Source organism: Notothenia coriiceps, unplaced genomic scaffold (genome assembly GCF_000735185.1).
Source record: "Notothenia coriiceps isolate Sejong01 unplaced genomic scaffold, NC01 NC01_scaffold00028800, whole genome shotgun sequence".
NCBI lineage: Eukaryota > Metazoa > Chordata > Actinopteri > Perciformes > Nototheniidae > Notothenia > Notothenia coriiceps.
In genome coordinates, this window is record NW_011361501.1 from 88,258 (window position 1) to 109,518 (window position 21,261).

Sequence of the window (21,261 nt, forward strand, 5' to 3'; positions counted from 1 at the left end):
GCCTATCGTTGCACCCCGCTAATCCCTTTATATCTGCTCTTCCCTCTTGTCAGCTGTCATTTCAGGTGACAATACGCAACCCTCCTCCACCCCTCTCGCCTCCCGTCTCCTACAGGACCAAGCTAATCCTTCTCCCTTCAGACCGGTCCCAGGTGGGACCGGTCTGAAGGGAGAAGGATTAGCTTGGTCCTGTAGGAGACGGGAGGCGAGAGGGGTGGAGGAGGGTTGCGTATTGTCACCTGAAATGACAGCTGNGACAGGGAGAGAGTGTGTGTGCTTTAAAATGTTCAAGTGGTTTATCAAACCCCCTTTTAAATAATTGTGCTCTTTTAGTGAAGCCAGGGGAGCTATTTAAAAGCTCCTTATCTTCTCAAGGGAGGTCTTCAGGGAGGGAGACAACTTGATTGAATAACTTTATTGATTTAACCAAGTAGGCCTAAGTAAAAGGTGTACAATTAAAGAATGCCTGCTTACACTGTAACCCCCTCCTTCACAAATTACAGCCAAAAAAGCAAACACGAACTGAATTTGGTTAGCGTCAGATAAAATAAAAGACTGTATTTGACATGAAAACATGTAACACATCTTGGTGTAATCAGTACAATCATAGCGTTAAACGTATTTCCAAAGTTGGAGTGCGCTGACTGATCATAAATGCAAGATCGAAATGGCTGCCTGTCTCTTTAAGACGATGTGTTGAGAAGTTCACGTCGGGGTCACTTAAAGTTCCTGCCCTCGAATTTACCTTTAAGTTTTATTATAGACTGACATCACACGGGGCGCTAAAACACTTAAGGCGCATAGAGGCTCCATTATCATCCCGGTGCGCGTTATTGCTCCGTCTCAAAAATAGCTAAGGAAATTACTAGCAAAAAAAGGAGGAAACTGATGCTGGTATAAGCACGTATTTTTATAGGAGGGGATGAGAAAGAGGGGAGAGGAGGGGCAGCAGAGACACACAGAAAGAGGGAGAGGGAGGAAAGTGGGTGGGAGGACGGACCTAAGGAGCGACAAGAAATTCATATCAATTAATAATCATAAAAAAAGAGCTGGCAGACGCGCTCGGAAAACTGGCATGGTTTTTTGGAGGCTGGCAGTTCAAAGCTGAAACGTCAGATATGACTCCTAGAGACTGCTGAGATGATCATTAAGGGAGACTTAGATCGGATGGCAGAAGACATCGGGCATGCAGGTAAGAACAGATACGATGCACACACGCAGGCACCCAAACAAGAAAGGGGCTATAGGACATTTAGGATTGTATTCATAAAACTGTGGACCGCATGCGAAGAAATGTGTTTCTTATTTAAACGTTGTACAATACGAGTATTTTAAACAATGCAGTATCTGCTTTTTATTTCAGTGCATGGTTAATAATTGTGATAACGACAAGCAAGGCCATGCTACTCCCTTTTTACTTTCATTTTATTTGAGCCGGTTGGGAAACGAGCAATTCTTTCTTCAAATGATAAAGTATCCATATAATTTTTTTTAAAAGTCAGTAAATGTGTAAAATCATTCCGGATAAGTCACATAGATCACTATCGTGTCTCAGAAATCTGAAAACATTATGCAAAAAGTTTCGATTAGCCTACAAACTAACAGAAGTCTGTGTCATTGAAATAAAAACTGATCTTTCTTTTTTTTAAACAAATGAAATACTTTTTAGTTTTGAACTCAGCTTGAATGCAAAAGTTAAAGGGAACATCGACGAGCGTTTAAAGGTAACTTCAGCATATTCGGTTATCCCAATAATACATTTAAAAAGGAAGCAACAGTGAAATCATAATTATGCATCAATGTCGAAATTAAAACAGGCCAATCACTGTGTAATAATGTTACCACTGAGATCAGGCGAAACACGCAACAAATTATATGCTGTGAACACTTTTGTTTTCTGGTTTCTTTTGTAAAAGCCGAGATGTTAATACGCGTATTAGAGAGAAGCTGCTCAGTGATGTTGACAGCAGCTGTCTGATGCACCTTGAAATACAATGACCTGAAAACAGGTCGGTTTCTGAGGTGATTTAAGACTCGCAGATACAGTGGAGGTTTGAAGAATGAGGCGCTGCAGCTCAGAGAGATGGACTCACTCGTGATTCTGTTTACTGTGTACAATATGTGTAGACTAAGGAGTAAAACAGATTAGAAGACGCGTCCTCTCTGCGACACACAGTCAGCAGACAAATTAATGCTTTGCTTGCAAAACGGGACGTAAGTACTGAGATGTGAGGCAATGGAATCTTCTCCACAGGCGAAAACACATGCATAACCTATAGGCTACCGTAAATATAATGTACTTTTAACAATTATAAATTCAAAACAAGTTAATTAAAATGGAATTATCTGATGTAAAACCTGCACGTCATCAAATGATTGTCAATCCAAAAAACGTGCAATGTATCCCGTTAATTCCCTACCTAAATGTCATTAATATGATTATACGTGACCTGTTGCTTAAAAAAACGACTAAGTTCCGATCAGGGATAGGACACTGTCATGCTTCCGACTGTTTTATAATTTTATTTTTATTTTTTAGATTTGTCTAAAATTTGCATTAATTATCCTCGATATTTGCTAACCTGACTAATACTCAATTTATTTGCCCATCATGCTGTTTGTCTAACTTTGAACTCCTTCAATTTGCCTGCATGTTTGCCTCTTGTGAATGACTAATTTAATTAATTAAAGTAGATAAGACTGTTAACATCTTTAACATTTTTTTAAACTGATCTTGTATTGCTGTGTTTCTTCATAAAATGAATGTGAACGGTATATGAATAGGATTAAATGCAGGATTGTAATATAAGGCGATGAGCATGCAGTCAGCAATTATATTGAAAGACAATAAAGTGTCAAAACAATGTTTTAAGCAGATGTCTGGAGTGTTTATGCACTGAAGCTGCATGTAGAGGTATAGGAAGTTTAGTCTCGTTCACTCAAAACCCCAAAAGTGACATAAGAGACAAAACACAGGTACAATAAATATGAATCTAATGCAAAAATAACTGAATAACCTCATCGTCATAAATGACATCCCCATAATGTAAGTTTCCTTAACATGGGTCATTATCATATGGAAACAGCTCATAAGGATTCAAGTAATGTGCAACCTAGAAAAATGATTCAGTTTAGCCTGTTTAACAAACAACCTGTAGTTTATGATTTTAACATTGCATGTAGCAGGCTTGTCCTGAGACACTTTTCTGACTTATATCATTGCAATCAGATGGCTTCCGAACAGGATGCTGTGAGCTTACTCTTGCCCTAAAGATCAAGAGTTTTATACAACATGTGTTACTCTGATCTTTCACTTTTCTGTCAGTAAGCTAGATCAAACAGTGAGCTCAGAAATGTAAAAAAGCACATTTTATCTTCTCAAAAGACTCTGATCATATAATGACAGAAAAGAGACTCTTATTGTCTTGATGGGAAACCCACAGAAACCCTGACTGTTGTCACCACAAGACATTAACGAAAATATTTTTTGATATGCACATTGCAGGCGCACAGACATGTTGCTCGGTGCATGAGACCTTCCCTGTGTCATAAAAAGGTTTTTAAAAAAATGTGGATATATGAAATGTGTATTTAAATGTCTTATACTCTTTAATAGAAACATGTGTAAGAAGGCCTAATTTTTCTGATGTGCTTTATGATGCAATAGATCTGTGTCACATGATACAGCGCTGTAGACCTCATAGAGACGAGTGTACACTGATTGTGTGTGTGTTAGTACACAACGTGTCACCACGCAGAATAACCAGCAACAGTAAGCTAAACATCCCTTAGTGCAATGGCGACTGCAAAAGTTCAGCACGCTCTTGAAAGTACTTGGCCTATTCCTCATATCACCCTCACTTGTAAACATGTTTGATCTGACCGACGCTGAAATTTATAGTAAAATATGACCGTTGAGTAATCAAAGCCAGACAGAAACCAGAAGTGGAAACACTTTAGATGACAACTGGGAACATGATGGAGCGTAAACCTACCTAAACCTGTCTTACTCGCCTTTTATTAATAGCCTTTTATTGTTCTTTAACAAAATAATAGATAACAAACTCTTTTCAAGTCATGGATTTAGATGTTTAGATTTAAGAAAAAATATATTCCTATTTTTTTCTTTCATTTTAATAACTGGTTTATCAAGGATAACTTTTTTTTCTTATGTTATAGGACTAACGCTTAACATGAATTTAAGAAAAGAGAGGGGAATTGTACTAAGAAGTGACCTTGGGTTTAAGACGTGTACAGTTTTATCAGAAGGGCATTGCAAGAGAAGCTACCTCTTTTTTGTTCAGTATTCGCCAGAATCAGTTACTAAATCATGCGTCAAGGTTTATTTTATTTAAATACCTACTTCCCTATTCTGTATTTAGCGTGTACACAGAATGAAATAAACAAGAAGAGAATGAGCTGATGACAGGAAGACCATGATCAGACGGATGACATGATATTTATTTAGTCGCTTGTTTCCCATCAGTGAGACTAAACCCTTAGGGATAGTTTGAGACGTGTAATGTCATAAGTAAACTATCCTCAGATGCCACTGATTGAACAATACACGGTGCGGTGTCTCATGCATTCAGCTGATGTAGTTTATTTTAGACTCGATGGAACAATTAGTGTTGACATTAGAGTGGATTGGGTGTGTGCATATGTGTGTGTATGCATTAGACTCCTAGAGGCCATCTCAATGTAACATTTTGAACCAAGTAAAGTTGATTCACATACCATGCGCTCGGTGTTCCTTATATGACTGGGCAGAAAGGGGAGCGAGAGACCAATCTTCTTTTGGATGTGTCTGTTCCCTACAGGTTTTTATACCTGCTGTTCATCATACTTGTGAAACATTCATCCCTTGTTTTGTTTAAAACTCTGCGCACCACTTTTGGAAAACTTTCAGCAAGCCAGCTAGTTACAGTACAAAATATTTATCTGGTGTTCTCTCAATTTTGTTCTTTCTTTCTTTTTGCTCGCTGCAGAGGAAGTGAATGCATATTCTTGAATTTCTGATAATGAGAAAACCATTGCAGCAGTTCACCTTTTGCAAAAGTTCACTTCTACTAAGTTACCTTCGTATGCACTTCCCTTGTATGAGTTCTGCACACAAGTTCCAACATATGGAATTAATGAATTATACATCAATATGTAAACTGTAAATTATTAATATAAATGTGCATAAAGATGCAATTTAATTAAGTGATGTGTTTTTAGAAAATAAAGGTTATAAATGAATTCCTCTATTTTAATCCTCATAAATGTATGTGTATGCAAAAGAACATTTTCTCCTATAATCGACTTGATGACTTTAGTTTTTTTATGTCAATCAAAACCTTTGGCACTCAAACCTCTCAAATATTTGTTATGTGTAATTATGTTATTTGATGTGTAAATAATAATTTCCAAAGATTACATTTTCTAAAGTGCAACAATAATCATTCAAATTAATCAAGAAAATTACATAAAAAAGTTGTTGTGTTTGGAAATGCTGACTGCCGCATGATGTTTTACAGATATCTGTTGTTGCAGGTGGCGGACTGAAGACGATGCTGGATGCCATGGATGTTCCAAGTCATGCTAGGGATCTCCTCCTGCAGCTCAACAGCCAACGAACCAAAGGCTTCCTGTGCGATGTTATCATTGTTGTGCAGAACGCCCTCTTCAGAGCTCACAAGAACATTCTGGCTGCCAGCAGCCTCTACTTGAAATCTTTGGTGGTCCATGACAATCTGATCAACCTCGACCACGAGATGGTGAGTCCAGGGGTCTTCAGGGTCATTCTGGACTACATCTACACAGGCCGCCTTAGTGAGGGAGACCCCACTTCTCCTACTGAACCCAATCTAGGTGCTGTGTTGGCAGCAGCCAGCTACCTCCAGCTGCTTGACCTGGTGGCTTTGTGCAAAAAGAAGCTGAAAAGAAATGGCAAGTACCCTCCCCGGCCTGGGCCTGCATTTCTGCCTTACCCAAAGATGGGCCCCAACAGTATGGGTTTAGGGAGTGGTGGCAGGTATAGGATTTCCACTCCTGTCATTCAGTCCTGCCCTCCAGGAGGAATTTTGAATATCCATGCAACGCGGGCATCACCACCAGAAGAGCTAGTTCCCCATCGGATAGCCATTCATGCTGGGGAGCTGTATGCTCCAACCTCCATCCAAGGCTCTCAGGTGTTCCCGTCCCTGCAGTCAGCTCTGCCTGCCCAGCTGGGGCGCTCAGCCCACCCTGGAAGGAACTGCTCCCCAAACCACGGCCTTGATCTCTCCAAGAAAAGCCCCAACTCCCAGTCTCAGCACACACCCTCTCAATCCCATTTGGCAAATTCTCACAATGATGAGGAGCGAGACGGGAACCTGAGCGGTCGCACCAGTCCCATGCAGGGGACAAACGGAAGGACTTTCCCCTCAGAAAAAATGGATTCAACTGACCAGGCAAGCTCTCTTACTCCTCCACCATTCCCCCATATCAACCAGGCTCTGGGCCCCCACCTCCCCCACCTGCATCGACACCAGGGCCGGGATCGCTACCCATGCCCCCCCAGCCCTGATACCCCAACAGAAGGCGGAGAAGCAGGCAGAGATATGGGCAACATCTACCGCTGGGTGAAACATGAGCCACTTTCATACACAGCAGAAGATGAAGATGAGGATGAGGATGAAGAGGAAGGGGGCGAAAATGGAGACCGGCATCATAACCATCACAAGGCCGGGGAGGAGAGTGAAGGAGCCGACGATAAGAGCGGGTCAGGCACAGAGGAGACGGGCAGTAGTGAAGGCCGCCCATCGCCTTCTGGACCAATGGGGAGGTTCCACATGCCATATGAGCCAGAGAGCTTTGGGGACAATCTGTACGTCTGCATTCCCTGTGACAAAGGCTTCCCGAGCTCAGAGCAGCTCAATGCACACGTGGAGACACACACGGAAGAAGAGCAGTACTGCAACTCAGGTGGGGAGATGGGAAACGGCAATAACGGCCCCAAAAACATGAGCAGTAATACAAACGGTTATGGGGGCCTGAACAGCAGCAACAGTCTCTCCCACCTGGAGTCCAAATCCAGCCAAGCGCTGAGTTCAGGGGGGATCGGGGAAATGATGCGACCCTACCGCTGTTCCTCCTGTGAGAAGTCCTACAAAGATCCAGCCACTTTGCGGCAGCACGAAAAGACCCACTGGCTGACCCGGCCTTACCCCTGCAGCATCTGCGGGAAGAAGTTTACGCAGCGCGGCACCATGACGCGCCACATGCGTAGCCACCTGGGCCTTAAACCTTTTGCCTGTGACTCCTGTGGCATGCGCTTCACCCGCCAGTATCGCCTCACTGAGCACATGCGCATCCACTCAGGGGAAAAGCCCTACGCATGTCAGGTGTGCGGAGGAAAGTTTGCTCAGCAGCGCAACCTCATCAGCCACAGCAAGATGCACAGCAGCGGGGGGAGTGCAGGGGGCCTGACCACAGATGGGAAACTGAAGCTGGACTTTTCTGAGGGCATCTATCCACTGAGTAAATATGCAGCAGAGCATTTGGGCCTGAAGCAGGAGAAGGCCAATGAGCTCCTAATCCAAGCCCAGCAGCAACTGGTAGCTGATGCAAAGGTCATGGAGAGCCTCTACCCGCTGTCCAAACTGGCCGCAGAGCACCTCGGTATCCCCCTCGACAAGATGGATGTCATGGGCCAACCCCTCCTCCCTCCCCTCTCTGATGGCCGCATCATTGACCGTTACTCACCCAGCTAAAAGCACATGAGCTGTATAAACAGCAGTCACCAATAGGTCTGTGTGCACACACAATTGCAGTATTCTAAAGCCTTTCACCTCAACTCCATATCTCCTCTGCACCTCAGACTCAGGCCGAGAGGAATTGGTCTGCTCATGCACACCAAAAAGTGTAGACTGTAAGTGCCTTTATATGCATCTAATGTATCTTAAAATCCTCCTTCATAAGGGAGCTCTGTGCTATTCCGTGACCAAGAGACACTTATTCAAAGAAGTACAGTATTTATGTACAGTGTATGCAAACAAACATTTCAGTCATTGAGCCAAAGTGACAATTTGAAAACCAAAATGAAATTGTTTTATTTATTTTTGTATCATGATGAAATCCAAACAGAAACTTTTGCAAGGAAGTGTTGCAATATGACCCTAAACCTGTGTAATATTTAGTATCACCTGTGTACAAAAAAAGGAAAAAGCACATAAGGACAAGATTCAGTGTTTTGGTCGAGACCTGAGCAGAACTTTTGCAAAATGAATAAGCCAACTCATGTGGACTTTAAAGTAATGGGAGCATATATGTTTTTTTTTCTTCTTCTGTTTTTGGGGCGACTGGACAATTTATGTATTTCACTCTCCAGCTTATCCAAATCATGTTCCTGCCCCTAAAGTCACAAGGAAATGACTGAACGATAAGAGCAGTTGCCTCAGCATTTTAGTAAAGTCTCATCAGTTTTATTTTCTCCACTTTTTTAGTGTAACCCGCTCTCCCACATATCTTTGTGGATTAAGACTCACACTATGTGACAGTAATGGTAGCTTAATCAGCCTTACACTCAGCGGCCTACAGCTAAAACTTCCTTTGTATTTTGCCTCACATCCCTTGGCTTTCAGTTGTTGTTGAGATGCAGTAAGCTCAGCCCTGTGATCTCATAACTCGGACATGATCGCACATACCCAACTGCTGACACATAAGTGCCTGTGAAGAGTGTAGCTGCATCTCATGGTGTAGACTAAGCATGGGTGTTGCCTCTGACATTTACAATTATGGATGCAGCAAAGCAGAGAAGCAGGGACCAGGTCAAAATTAACGGCACTGAAATCTGTCATTAACTGTCAAAATCAATTATTCCATTCACAGCAGCCTGATGAAAAACTGCGTAGCGACACAAGTCATATGTCGCATTGCTGCTCCACTCTCTGTAGTCTGAGGCCGGGAGCCCAGCTACTGTTGACAGGCCAAAGTGAGTGCTGCACTCAGCCCTGTGCCTTAAAAGTGTTCTGATACGCTCACCACACGCCTCTTCCACACTCACACAGCGAGCTGCTAATCTGTCTGTGATACGAACATAAGAAGGGGTTTGTGGGTCTTCCCTGGAAGCCAGCGGGTGAACAGCACAGCCCAGCTGCTGTGCCTCAGTAATCCCCTTGAAATCTCACTTTCTCCTGGACAATTCCCACTGCTTGCCAGCATGATGTCCCATTTCATGCCTGCAATCTTGCCCCTGTGATCCACTCATCAAAATCATATTTAAGCCCAGCTAATGTCTAAAGGCCTCGCCTCCTCCACGCTGGTCTTTTTTTATACATATTTCAGTATTGGCTGACCAGCGATAACTCTGTCTTGAAAACAAAAAGCACTTAAAGGTTGTGGGTTGCCGGCACATTTATAAAAAAATATGTTTATTCCAAAGAACATTCTGGCATTTTCTTTTTCCATTTGTACTACTCCTTGATTTAGATTAGACATGTCTGACCACTATAGTGCCAATGCCAACCTCAGTGGGTGAATGTGAAGACTAAAGCCATAAATACACTGTGATTGACGTGGTGAATTTTAAAGGCTAAAAGAAAACAGACAATTTGCCTGACCTTTTTATTTTTTTTTTTTTTTTTAAATGTAATTATAATTTAAGGGCTTCTTCTCTGTAGAATATCAAAATGTTGTTTTCTGTCACTTACTTTTCTTTATTTGATTTGAGCTAAAAGCAGCGCACGTGAAACTGGTGCTTACCTCAGGACTGAACCCAGCATGGGGACGCAAAGCTTTTCTAAACCTTCAAACACACACACACACACACACACACACACACACACACACACACACACACACACACACACACACACACACACACACACACACACACACACACACACACACGCACACGCACACAAACACAAATGAACAACCTTTTTCCCCTTATTAACAGGGCAGTTGTCCTGTGTTAAACCTGTGGTTATTTCTGTGTTTATACATTTCTTGTTACAGTTTTATGATCGGGAGATAACATGTGATATTATTAACAATTTTTTGTTTTTATTTTTACTATGCGGTATACATTTTCTATTGTGTTTCCTCAAAGAGGCTTGTGCCGATCTGACCAATTCCATTGTAATAACATAAGGTAAAGTCAGTTTGGCAGTTTGTTTAACTTTGTGATTTTCTGAACCACACTTAAGAGAGCAAGGTGGTATTCGTCTTTGTTTTCAACCACACACACAAGTATATGTGATAAGTGTTTTGAAAAGTATCAAATAGAGATGTATTCTCAGTAATTCCTCCAAGCAGTTATTTTACAGTTATAGTGAACACTAGCCACATTATTTGACCCCTTTCCTCCAGAGGTTAGTGAACAGTCAATGATGAGTGAGACTGAGGTTATACATCTACAAAAACAAACAGGAAGCCCGCTTGTTTTCTATGATCCTTCAAGTTTTGGGACTCTTTTGTTTAGCTCTGTACATAAAACCAGAATGTAGAGCTTTAATGAAACATTATTAAAAATGAGAACTTGCTTCACAAGCATGTGCAAACGTGTGAAACATTTAGAAAGAGGCGGATGTCTGTCGTGGGAATTTCAGTCCCTTCAGTCTTTCTCATTCACTAGCTTAAATGGAAATCTGTCTCCTCCTTCTCCCTGCCTTACACCATTAAAATAACACAATGTGTTTCCACTGTCACTCCAAATCTGTGCAGGAGGGAAGAGCGAGATAATGGCTGAACATTTCTGTAGGACGGGCAAGGAAATTTGCTTAATTGCATTTACGTGTACGACAGAAAGAGGTGGAGGCTATGTTCCTATAGAAAGGGGAAGCATTTGCTTGTCTGTTTGTATGTCCCTATGCCATCGGTGCGTATGAAGGTCTGTTAATGCATGTCCTGGGAATAGGGTTGGTGTAAAGGAGAAAAGCTGAGGAGCAGGAAGTGAACTTTTGGCTGGCGTGTTGTGTTGAGGAGGATGTGCCGTGTGTTTCTGCTCAGAGGCAGATAGAGAGACGGAGAATGGGGCGGGAGAGGAGCAGGGAGAGCGCAGCAGGGTGGACGCGAGCCATTGTCTCAGTATGAAAGCCTGTTCGTACTTCTAAAACTCTCCATTCAGAAAACAAGAAGACTGTATCTTCTCTTTTCCTTCCCTTTCTGCTCTTTGGGAATAGACCTCTGCTCAGTATCACGGTGATACAACATTGTGTTCTTTTAAGGGCTGCGCAGCGAGGAAGCCATTCAGACATTTTGTTACACTTTGAGGATGTCGTGGATAAAATAGTTTGGCATAATTCTGTGCACATAAATTCCTTACAATATATTTTCCAATATATGTCGATAACATTTTTTATTGGGGCTGGAATATTTAAGGCAAAATGCAAGGCAAAACAACTGGGTTGTAAATCAGATTTAAAAAAAACTAGAAGTAATTGTATTGCTCTGTGGTTGATTCAATTAGTAATTACAGCAATTATAAAAGTCTTGTTTCAATTTACTCATGTAGCCACTCACCCCTTGGGTTTTAATGCCATACGCCTTTGTTAATGTTATTTAGATGACACTCTTTGCCACTAAAATTAGATAAAGATGTTTTGAAAGTAATATAATTATGCATTCAAAACAATTTATTTGTTATGTTAATTGATATAATAAAAATAAATGAATGCAAATATGAATGCATGTAAAAGACAAACCACCAACTATGACATGTGGGTTGATCATTTAATTGTAATATTAAGGCAACCATCCCAGCCCCTTAAATGTTATGATACTAACAATAAAACAGTAAAATAATGTCTGCATGATTTCTAGTGGCCCTGTAAAGACCAACAACGGTTTAAGGTTTAATGCTAAATGCAAAGTGTGCCTTTAAGCTTTCTAGCAACAAGCGGGCCGAGGTCACCTATGTGAGTCAGACAGGATGAAAAGTCCTGATCTGCAATCATACCGCCATTTGACATTTACTGTATTTTATAATATCTGCCAAAAGGGCTGAGGCACATAGCAGACATCGCAGATGCTCAAAACAAAACTCAGCATCAATCTTTGTAGTTTCCACGGGTTGCACTGTAGAGCTAAGCTTCTGACCACTTTTGCCTTTTATTGAAAGCCATTATATATATGGCTAATCTTCAGAGCACAGTTCACACATGCCACTATTGTCCAGTGTACATATTTATTTTTATGAGGACTCATGTATAAATGTAAGCTAGAGCCAAATAATATCAATAATCAAGCTGTATATTGATGTTGAAACCAAAAACATGTCCCTTCAGGATAACAAGCATTGATTATTCCGCAATAACTTGCTATGTGTATAACTGACGCCTGTGTGTGTAAGTGCGTAGCTGCGTGTGTCCACGTAGTGCACCTGTCCATTTACATGTCTGAACGCCTTTCCCACAGTAGAGCAGGGTGTAGCGCAAGAGAGAGCTTTGACACTTTCAAGAGTCTTTGTTACAAGCAGCTGCTTTAGATTTATTTCCCCAAACTGCACTTTTCTGGAAAAATCATTGTATTGTGATTTTTTATTACTCTTGTGATCCCCTAGAAGTCCCACAATTGCCTTTCTTCTGGCACTTTGCTTTCCTCCTCTTCCTCCCTCCAGTGCAGAGCTTGGCCACACTTGTTCACCGCCCTTGTTACCTCGAGGCACTGCTCCCTTCCTCACCTCTCCCTGTCCCTTCGCTCTTCTTACACTCAACACAAACCGCTGACCCCTTCCTCTTCCATGATCCACTTACTTCCAGCTGTTTTTCATGCTGAAGAAGACAGTTGTCTAAATGTTTACATGAAGAGCTACTCTCTTTTTCTTTAGGCCCTGATCAATTTCCAAAATGAACTTTGTGGCATGTGTTAAAATACAGCAGATGATGGGCCAAATAAAAAGAGCCTGACATCGTTGTTGTATTCTGAACCTCAAGCCAAGAAACAGCTTACAAAAGGGAGATTAAAGACAGCATATCATCGTAGAGGAAATGCAGAATAATGTGAGGGGAAATGTTCAGGGAAAATATGCTCAGAAAGATGCCAGTAAAGTAAACATGTATGAAATTGCACAATTGAGCCGGGCTTCGGCTGCACCAGCCAAGTCATGCACTGAGATGGAGAGAACAAGTAAGGGAGAGATGTTGAGAAGAAAAGAAGCAGAAACAGAGAGAAAACAGCTTGTGCTTGATAGTCATAATAACCTTGAGTTAATAACAAAGAAAAGTTGGTTGCTCTTCTAACGTTTTCCCCCCTCATTTTGTTCTGTTTTTACTCTATTTCATTTCCCTCTTTAAGGAAATTGTCTTGTGAGGAAATTAAGTTTTCTTTTCCTTTTCGTTATTGATTGCTTCGGGCCATTGTCAAGGGTTTTAAATGTTAATGTGCATGTCATGTCATCCTTTTTCCAGACCTAACAATTATCACCCAATCAGCACACGACCCACAGAAGGCTCTTTGTAGACGAATAGGGAAGGGGCTTCTGGCTGCCTGTGTCCTCTTCCATCTGTTAGACTTGGACCTCCATGTCTGTGTCTATCTTAAACACATGCAAAGACAGACTCAGTGGACTTTGGCTCAAATATTTTCTTTTACAACTTCTGCTCCAGAAGTTTAAATTTAAAGACAAACAAAGGACAAAACAAACAGGTATTTAGAAGAACTGGTCAAGGGGAATATTTGATTGTATATCTGGCATGCACACACACATACACACAGCTGCATGGCAGGCTGTTGGTCTACATTAGGTCAGATTTAATTAGGTTTCCCTGCTCCTTTTAGAGTGTCGCTTCTAGTATAAAAAGTCATTATTAAAGAAACGGTGATTCCCCTGACGGCTTCAACCCAACACATACTATAGGCTGTGCCAAAATGTTACAGAGCCTCAGGGTCCTCACACACACACACACACACACACACACACACACACACACACACACACACACACACACACACACACACACACACACACACACACACACACACACACACACACACACACACACACACACACACACACACACACACGTGCACTCAAGGATACATACGCTTTTATTTTGGTTTTGGAAAAAGGTTACGTGTTGAAATGATGGATTATGATCTAATGAAGATCACTGTTATGTTTCGGGGTTGTTGTACTCGACTGGTTGTGGTTCAGGGATTAGGAAGTTCAGCAGTAACAGACTGCCACGCAGACAGTGGTATCTGCGGATAGAAAATACATCACAAATGAACAATGGAAATGAGATTTTTCAGTGGAACACAGAATCTTATTTCAGCAGGCATAAAGCACACGTCCAAAAAGCATCAATAATGTTCAGTGTTTCATTTTGTGTGATTAAATACACCATAAAAACAATTTAAAGCAATACATAAAACCAAACAGTATTTCTGCATTTTCTACATTTCATTGTCAATATTGATCTTACTTTGCTTTAGTGAAATGAATGTATTTATTGCATGTCAAAATGTTTTATAGTTAATTTTTGTGTAAATGTCAATTGTGGGTTTTTATAATAATTTCATTTAATTATGGTGTCTTGATAAAATCATGTCGATAAGGCTTTTATTTTTTTAAAAGCCAATGTGAAAAATGTCATGTTTGTTTTGTTTGTTACTATACTCAAAATCAACTTGGCAATAAAGTAAATTGCATAACGGATTACATGAGGAAATGTGTCATTTTTCAATTAATGTACTGTGTTTTCACTTCTAATTAAAATAGAAATAATTATGCATGAATATTAATTTAAATAGTCATCATAATTCAGTTGGAAAACATTCCGTTTACCAATTTCCTAGATATGATTTATATTTACTTGAATTTAATTAACTATACTTACCCAATTTCCTCAAATCTTCCACCTTAAGCATTTTATATTAAACCATCCAATCAATCATTTTAATTTAAGACACATTTATTGTGCAGGATATGGGTTTCATATTATAGGAAAAATATGATACAGAAGACGACGATCAAGACCATTTCACAGCAATGATAACCGCAAAAAGGAGCAACTACTGTTCTTTTTCCTATAATACATTCGCCTTCAAGTCTATATTCTCCCACATGGAGACATGAGTGCCTCATTTAAGACAGAGAATTTCAAATGAATCTCATACATCACACACAGTCCACATGCAACAATGAACAGATCCATTACTCTGTCAGCAGGAGCTCACACACACACGCGTGCACACACACACACACGCGCACACACACACACACACACACACACAGACACACTTTTCCACTGTATGAAAATCACCTTATTATCACCAGCACGTAAGAAATCACAGTGCCTTCCAGATGTTTGATATGAATCAAGCAACTTCCCACAAATTACATCTTGACATTAAAACAAATTAGCATTTCTACTCTCAGGTGGTGTAAATCATCAACATTCATGAACTAGATGTGCTTCCTGAGAGCTCATAATCACCAGGTGTAATGTTAAAAACATTATCCGCTTTATGCAGTATGAACAGCAGGTGAAAACAAAAGGAACAGCATCACATTCATCATCTTCTTCATCCTGTTTCCCAATACTGGAATGCAGGCTCAGTTCTCTTTTAGTTGAAGGAGAGTTTTACCATCATAGTCTATAATGAAAACTCAAAACCCACATACCTATTTTTTCAAGAGCTTTCGAGGTGTGTTTTTTTATGATCTTCTCTGTTAGAACATTGTGCTAACATAAATGAATGCATAGAAACATCAAGGAAACAAAGGTTAATGAGTTAGGTTGTTGACTAGCCCAATGTTAAGACGGATTGTCTAAACCACTTTATTTGGTTGCTCGGTCCAAATAATTGCTTTGCGTTTGTCGGGGCGTGTTGCTTCAGGTACTGGTGTGACATGAAATACGATCCACGTAGTCCAGTATGAGCAAGATGTTGAAAAGCTAATCCAATGCCAAAATGCTGCACAGCTGTTTATGCCTTGCGAGACAGGATTTTACTCTGGGAGGTAATCACAGCGGTAACTATATTATCTTTATCGTGATGATTAGAAAGCAGGCAGCGTCAAAGTGCAACTCGCTGCAATAGCATATAATTCTGCAGCCCACAGGCTTGTTCTGTTTGGTTGATTGTACTCAGGGCAGTTCGCTGAGCTTGAAGCCGGCGTCGCAGCTTCACGCTGTGACGTCATGTTGCGACATTATTAATGCCCTTGTTGAACTAATGAAGACATCCATTTTTGTCAGAGCCCTCTGCATTGGCATAGACAAACATAAATTATGCCAAAATAAGAAATAGTTAAAAAAAATCTACACTTATCAGTTAATATCTTCAATCCAGGGCCAGTGGTCTGGACCCTCAGTGCCCACTGCTCACACTGAGAGACCAGGATACTTTTTGGCAGTGGGCCCAACTACACCCTGCACCCTCTGGGACGCATCACATTAAATGGCAAAGGTCTGAGGTGTCTGGTGTCGGGCACACGGTGCCCTGGTTTGGCCTGGTAATGTCAAGAGGGTCACATAGGCCAGGTACCAGAAAGAAATGTCGACTTCTCGTGTGAGGTTTGCATGATGATGCTGTGTTTGCCCAGGGATGGAGCAATACACTTTTCAGGATGTAATCCATGAGTAGGAATAATAAAACATACGTAGATGAAGTGGGTAATCATTGGGTTTCCAGTGGGCTGTGTATTTGTGTAACCCAGTGCTTCAGATGGGGAGTAAATGGGACATGAGAAGGGCAAAGGTGTTAACTGCAGAGTCATTCAAACTCTGAGGGACTCTGATGTCTGCACACAAAAACACCCTGCAGTGTCACTGCTTTCAGCATTAAGGAAAACAGATTAGCGTGTGTGCTCATATCTGTTTCTGTGTGTGAAATGTCAGCATAATGAAGCTCTTTATTTTTGGGGACTTTTATGGGTTCCCTTTAATCACAGAAAGAAATTAATTATCTCGAAAGGAAAAAAAAACAAAACATTATTCACACAAGCTTCACTAGAACAGCCCTAACGATTAACATTTAAAAAGACGTTCCAGTCACCGTTTCATGATCATTCAGAGTTGGACTCATTCAGCATAAAACTGAAACGAGGAGTCTTCATTTCCTGTTTCTCTGATATCTGGATTTTTCCTCTCTCAACTTACATTTCAAACTGATAGCTTGTGTTTTCTGAGCTCACATTAAGACACATCCTCCGCCAGTCACACCTCAGTCAATTCAGACAAAGATATCTCAGCTGATTTTTTCCTATAAAATAAACTTGCAAATACGACACGGCAGTTTTTTTAATGGGCATCGTTTTTAAATAAACTAATGTGACAGCAAAACAGTATTAAGAGTCTATAGGTAATGTGCTTCATGTAAAATGGTATATTATTTAAGATGAGAGGGTGCCATAGGCCAGAGGACCACAAAGAGGAAGTCGTTGTATCCTGCAAAATGTAAACTATACATAGGTTAAACAAATCTAGGTTATCAATAAAAGCATAACAATACATCTAAACCAAACTGCACTACACCAAGTTTGCTTTAGTTTATGAGAGAAAGAGTAGAACATTGATAGGAAGAAAACAACACACCAGTCCAATTAAATGGTAATGTTCTTCAACTTCAACATGATGTGTGTGACTCCATGTTTTACCGTCTTCTCTTATTTTCCAATTCTCTTTGTGTCCGTCTCTCCCACCCCAGCTAATAGTCACTGCTTGACTCCCACTGAATGGAAAACAGCTGGGTCAGGGACTGCCCAGAGCACATTATGCCCAATTCTTCAATGAATTTCTACCTCTCCTACTCTATCCAGTGCACTCCCTTGCTCTCTGTCCTAATTTAAGGTGTGGCTGTGCAGCTGAAACAAAAGAAAAAACAGCCTGTATGAGAACATGTTTCTCACCCACATATGGTACTCTCTCCCTCTCCCACTTTCTGTGAAATTGTTTCCCAACCTTAATCCCTGGTGGTACTCGGGTGTTATGGCTAGTTCTGCTTATGACAAGTTGAAAAACTAGGAGATATAATGCAGCTGAGCTGGACGGCCAAGTATTCATGTGGTTAAGAAATGTGTCAGAGTTATGACTTTGCCCCCAACCTCATTCACCTACTGGGGTCGATGTGAAGACTAACAGCCATAAAAAAGTGTGCTTATATAATAAATTCTTTTTTAATAAGGCCCATTGAAACAGCCTGTTAAAATGAAATGTGTATACAGTTTGTTATTCCAAAACCACAATATAAGAACATGTATAGTGCAGTGTTTTTTGGTTCACAGTCATTAACTTTGTAAACATTTTTTGTATTGCTTCTGCAAACCTGTTGTGAGACGATTACATTTTTGAAATATGAAATAACACAATTTACAAATTCAAAGTTTAAAGCATATTATATTGTTGCAAACAGTTCTTTTTTAAATGACCCTACAGAATTTTGGGCAATTAAGAGAAATAATGTGTCATCTGGTTGTGGCCACTTCAGTGCGAAAATACTTTCACTTTAAAAGTAAACAATGTTGTTATTATGATAAAAGAGAAACAAACACATTGATATTATTTGTCAGGGCTTGTGACTGGAGGACATGGGAGGCCAACATTTAGACCGTTTTTAAGTTGGTTATTAACAGTTTAGCCAAAGTGGAGTAAACTGCAAAGCTACAACATGATGCTTTTTTGTTGTTTTGAGAGAATAGAGGAACTAAGATTATGTTGGGTGGTTTGGCTGAATTACAATTTATGAAATAAAAAAGGAATACAGCTGAAGACAGTGTGAGAAGCAAAGCAGGGTCACGAGAAGTACTTGGAGGAAGTATTGCTTCAGTTTCTGAAGGGGCTGGGGTGACAAATTGGGTGTATATTGTGGGCAACGCATCTGTTTGTGTCTCTATGCCAGTGCAATTTCCTGCCTGCAGATATACTAACATGTGGGCACCTGCCCTGACAAATCCACCCATCCTGTTTCTCTCAGCGCACACAATACATATACTCTTTCTGCCAAGCAACATGCAAATAAATGAAAGAGGAAACATGCATACAAGTGTAAAAAACAGCACAGCCTTGTGCGCACCATGATGCCAAAACACCTAGAAATTGACCCCGAGTATGAGCTAAACTTTCCAGAAACTTAACATTTCATACCAGCTCACATGGTGATAGTACAAACTGGTATAAGAGGTTCATGGACTTGTCAAACATGGTTGCTGGAATCAACAGCTAGAAGCACACACAGTAAACCAAACAGGGACTTTACATCATAAAGTCTGCAAAGTCAGCAAAGAGGAGTGCAGCGGCAACAAGTAGCGTGGCCTTGGGGGAGAGAGGCTGATGGCCAGCCTGGCTGGGTGACACACACACACACACACACACACACACACACACACACACACACACACACACACACACACACACACACACACACACACACACACTACTACTACTACTACTACTACTACGTACTATACGTACTACTACTACGTACGTACTACTACACACACACACACACACACACACACACGAGACGACACACACACACACGAGACGACACACACACGAGAGACGACGACACACACACACACACACACACACACACACACACACACACACACACACACACACACACACACACACACACACACACACACACACACACACACACACACACACAGTATAGGCATCCCAAACATTAGAAGTATTAATGAGATCTTTATCTATCAGAGGAAAGGTAGAGAGAGCCTTAATACTGCAGGCCTGGAAGGGGAAAAGTTGAACAACCTAATGAGCTGGCATGCAAACAATTGCATTTCAGAAGGTGAGAGTGTGTCTTCCTTCAAGAGACACATATAGGCTCAGTGTGTTAGGCGTATACAAGTTGTGTGACCTTTAATTGAGCATGACTTCATGTGAAAGCGTTGGCAGTGAGATGTGTTCTGTGTATAACACAAAGTGTGAAGGTGAGACTGCCGGATCTGATGCTTGAACTTCGACGCTATTGTGTTTGGTGACGCACGCTCAGGGAAAGACTGGGCACAAATCTGTGTGTGTGTGTGTGTGCGTGTGTGCGTGTGTGCGTGAGTGTGTGTCCTTGTGTCACAGAACTAAGAAAATCACTGAGCTGTTAAAAATAGGTTCTCTATTACCTTCTTAGTGTGGAGTTACACACTTAAAAGCACTCCGTTATTATTCTGTTCAGTTTGACAAGGCTAATAAATTACTAAGTGCTTCATCACTTTCACTTTGTGAGAGTGCGCGCATGTGTGCGTTTTGGTCAGAACAAGAGTGACACCAGCACTCTAAAAGGTGAGAAGAAGGCAAGGGTGTGATATCTGTATGTCTGTGCATCTCTGTTGGAGGGTGTCTTCCTGCATACATTTGTACATTTATTAAAAACATGAAATCTTCTAAATGGCATCATTTTTGTGTTTGTTAACAAGTTGGTAAGTTATTGAGGAAGGCAATAAACCTCAAATGGCTCCCTATGGGTGAAAAAAAAAAGGATGCTTTGAAAAAATAAAAAGGTTATTCTCATGAACGCCAACTGCATTATATCCAGTAAAAGTATAAACGTTCAGTGAGAGCATGCTGTAAATGTACATGTGGCACGCAGAGGTTACTTTTCCGTTTGGAAAGCTCTGAAAATGACATGTGTGTGTCATCCAGCTCTAGATTAGAGCCCCATTAGCCTCAGTGGCTGGTCTGCTGTTTAGACTGAGTGTAAACACTGAGAGAAGGAAGGTCCGACGTCTTCTGTCTCCATCTTCAACCCTTACTGATAACACTTGCAAAAACACACATACGCAGACACAAAACAACATGTCTGGACAACCAGGCTTCACTCTGCCGTGTGTGTGTGTGTGTGTGTGTGTCTTCTGTGAGATCGCTCTCATGCCCTTCACTGGCATCATCCTCACTTCCTGTACCAGCTGCAGCTTGTCTCCCCCCTCTTTATGTCGTTCTTTCTCTTTATTGCTCTCTTCTGGCAAATCAGACTTTTCTCTCATTCCCACGATCACATTACATTACAAAACGTGTTTCTCAGCTGAGTCTCAATGCCTCTATTAGCTATGAATATTGTTAGCCAATAAGTGAAACAAATGAATTCTGAAAGTAAAACTAAAAGAAACAGCATTCTGTGTAAGACAGTATTACATGTCACTTGTTAGACGCTTTTATCCAAAGCGACTTACATACTCAATACTGTGGACAATCCCCACAGGAGCAATTTGGGGTGAAGTGTCTCAGGGACACAACGACATGCTGACTGCAGTGGGGTTTGAACCTGAGACCCCTGATCCGAACACCAACGCACAACCCACTGCACCACACGCCTCCTGTACACAGTAAGTGG

General features: G+C 41.1%; 1 protein-coding gene across 2 annotated transcripts; it reads left to right on the top strand.

The window, feature by feature from the left end:
• The first annotated feature begins 1,055 nt into the window (after nt 1-1,055).
• On the top strand, nt 1,056-11,096 carry hic1 (hypermethylated in cancer 1). Of its 2 annotated transcripts, none has more exons than XM_010786167.1 (2): nt 1,056-1,192; nt 5,520-11,096. In XM_010786167.1, the coding sequence occupies exons 1-2, from the start codon at nt 1,187-1,189 to the stop codon at nt 7,734-7,736; spliced, it is 2,223 nt and encodes a 740-aa protein (XP_010784469.1). In that variant the 5' UTR covers nt 1,056-1,186; the 3' UTR covers nt 7,737-11,096. The 2 variants fall into 2 exon arrangements, with proteins under 2 accessions (XP_010784469.1, XP_010784468.1); XM_010786166.1 differs by having other exon boundaries at nt 5,536-11,096.
• The last annotated feature ends 10,165 nt before the right edge of the window (nt 11,097-21,261 follow it).

Bases quoted from the DNA above. Each gene is read 5' to 3' on its own strand.
- hic1 (XM_010786166.1), top strand. From the start codon at position 1,141: ATGATCATTAAGGGAGACTTAGATCGGATGGCAGAAGACATCGGGCAT. The intron at 1,193-5,535 runs GTAAGAACAGAT...CTGTTGTTGCAG, and splicing joins AGAAGACATCGGGCATGCAG to GTGGCGGACTGAAGACGATG.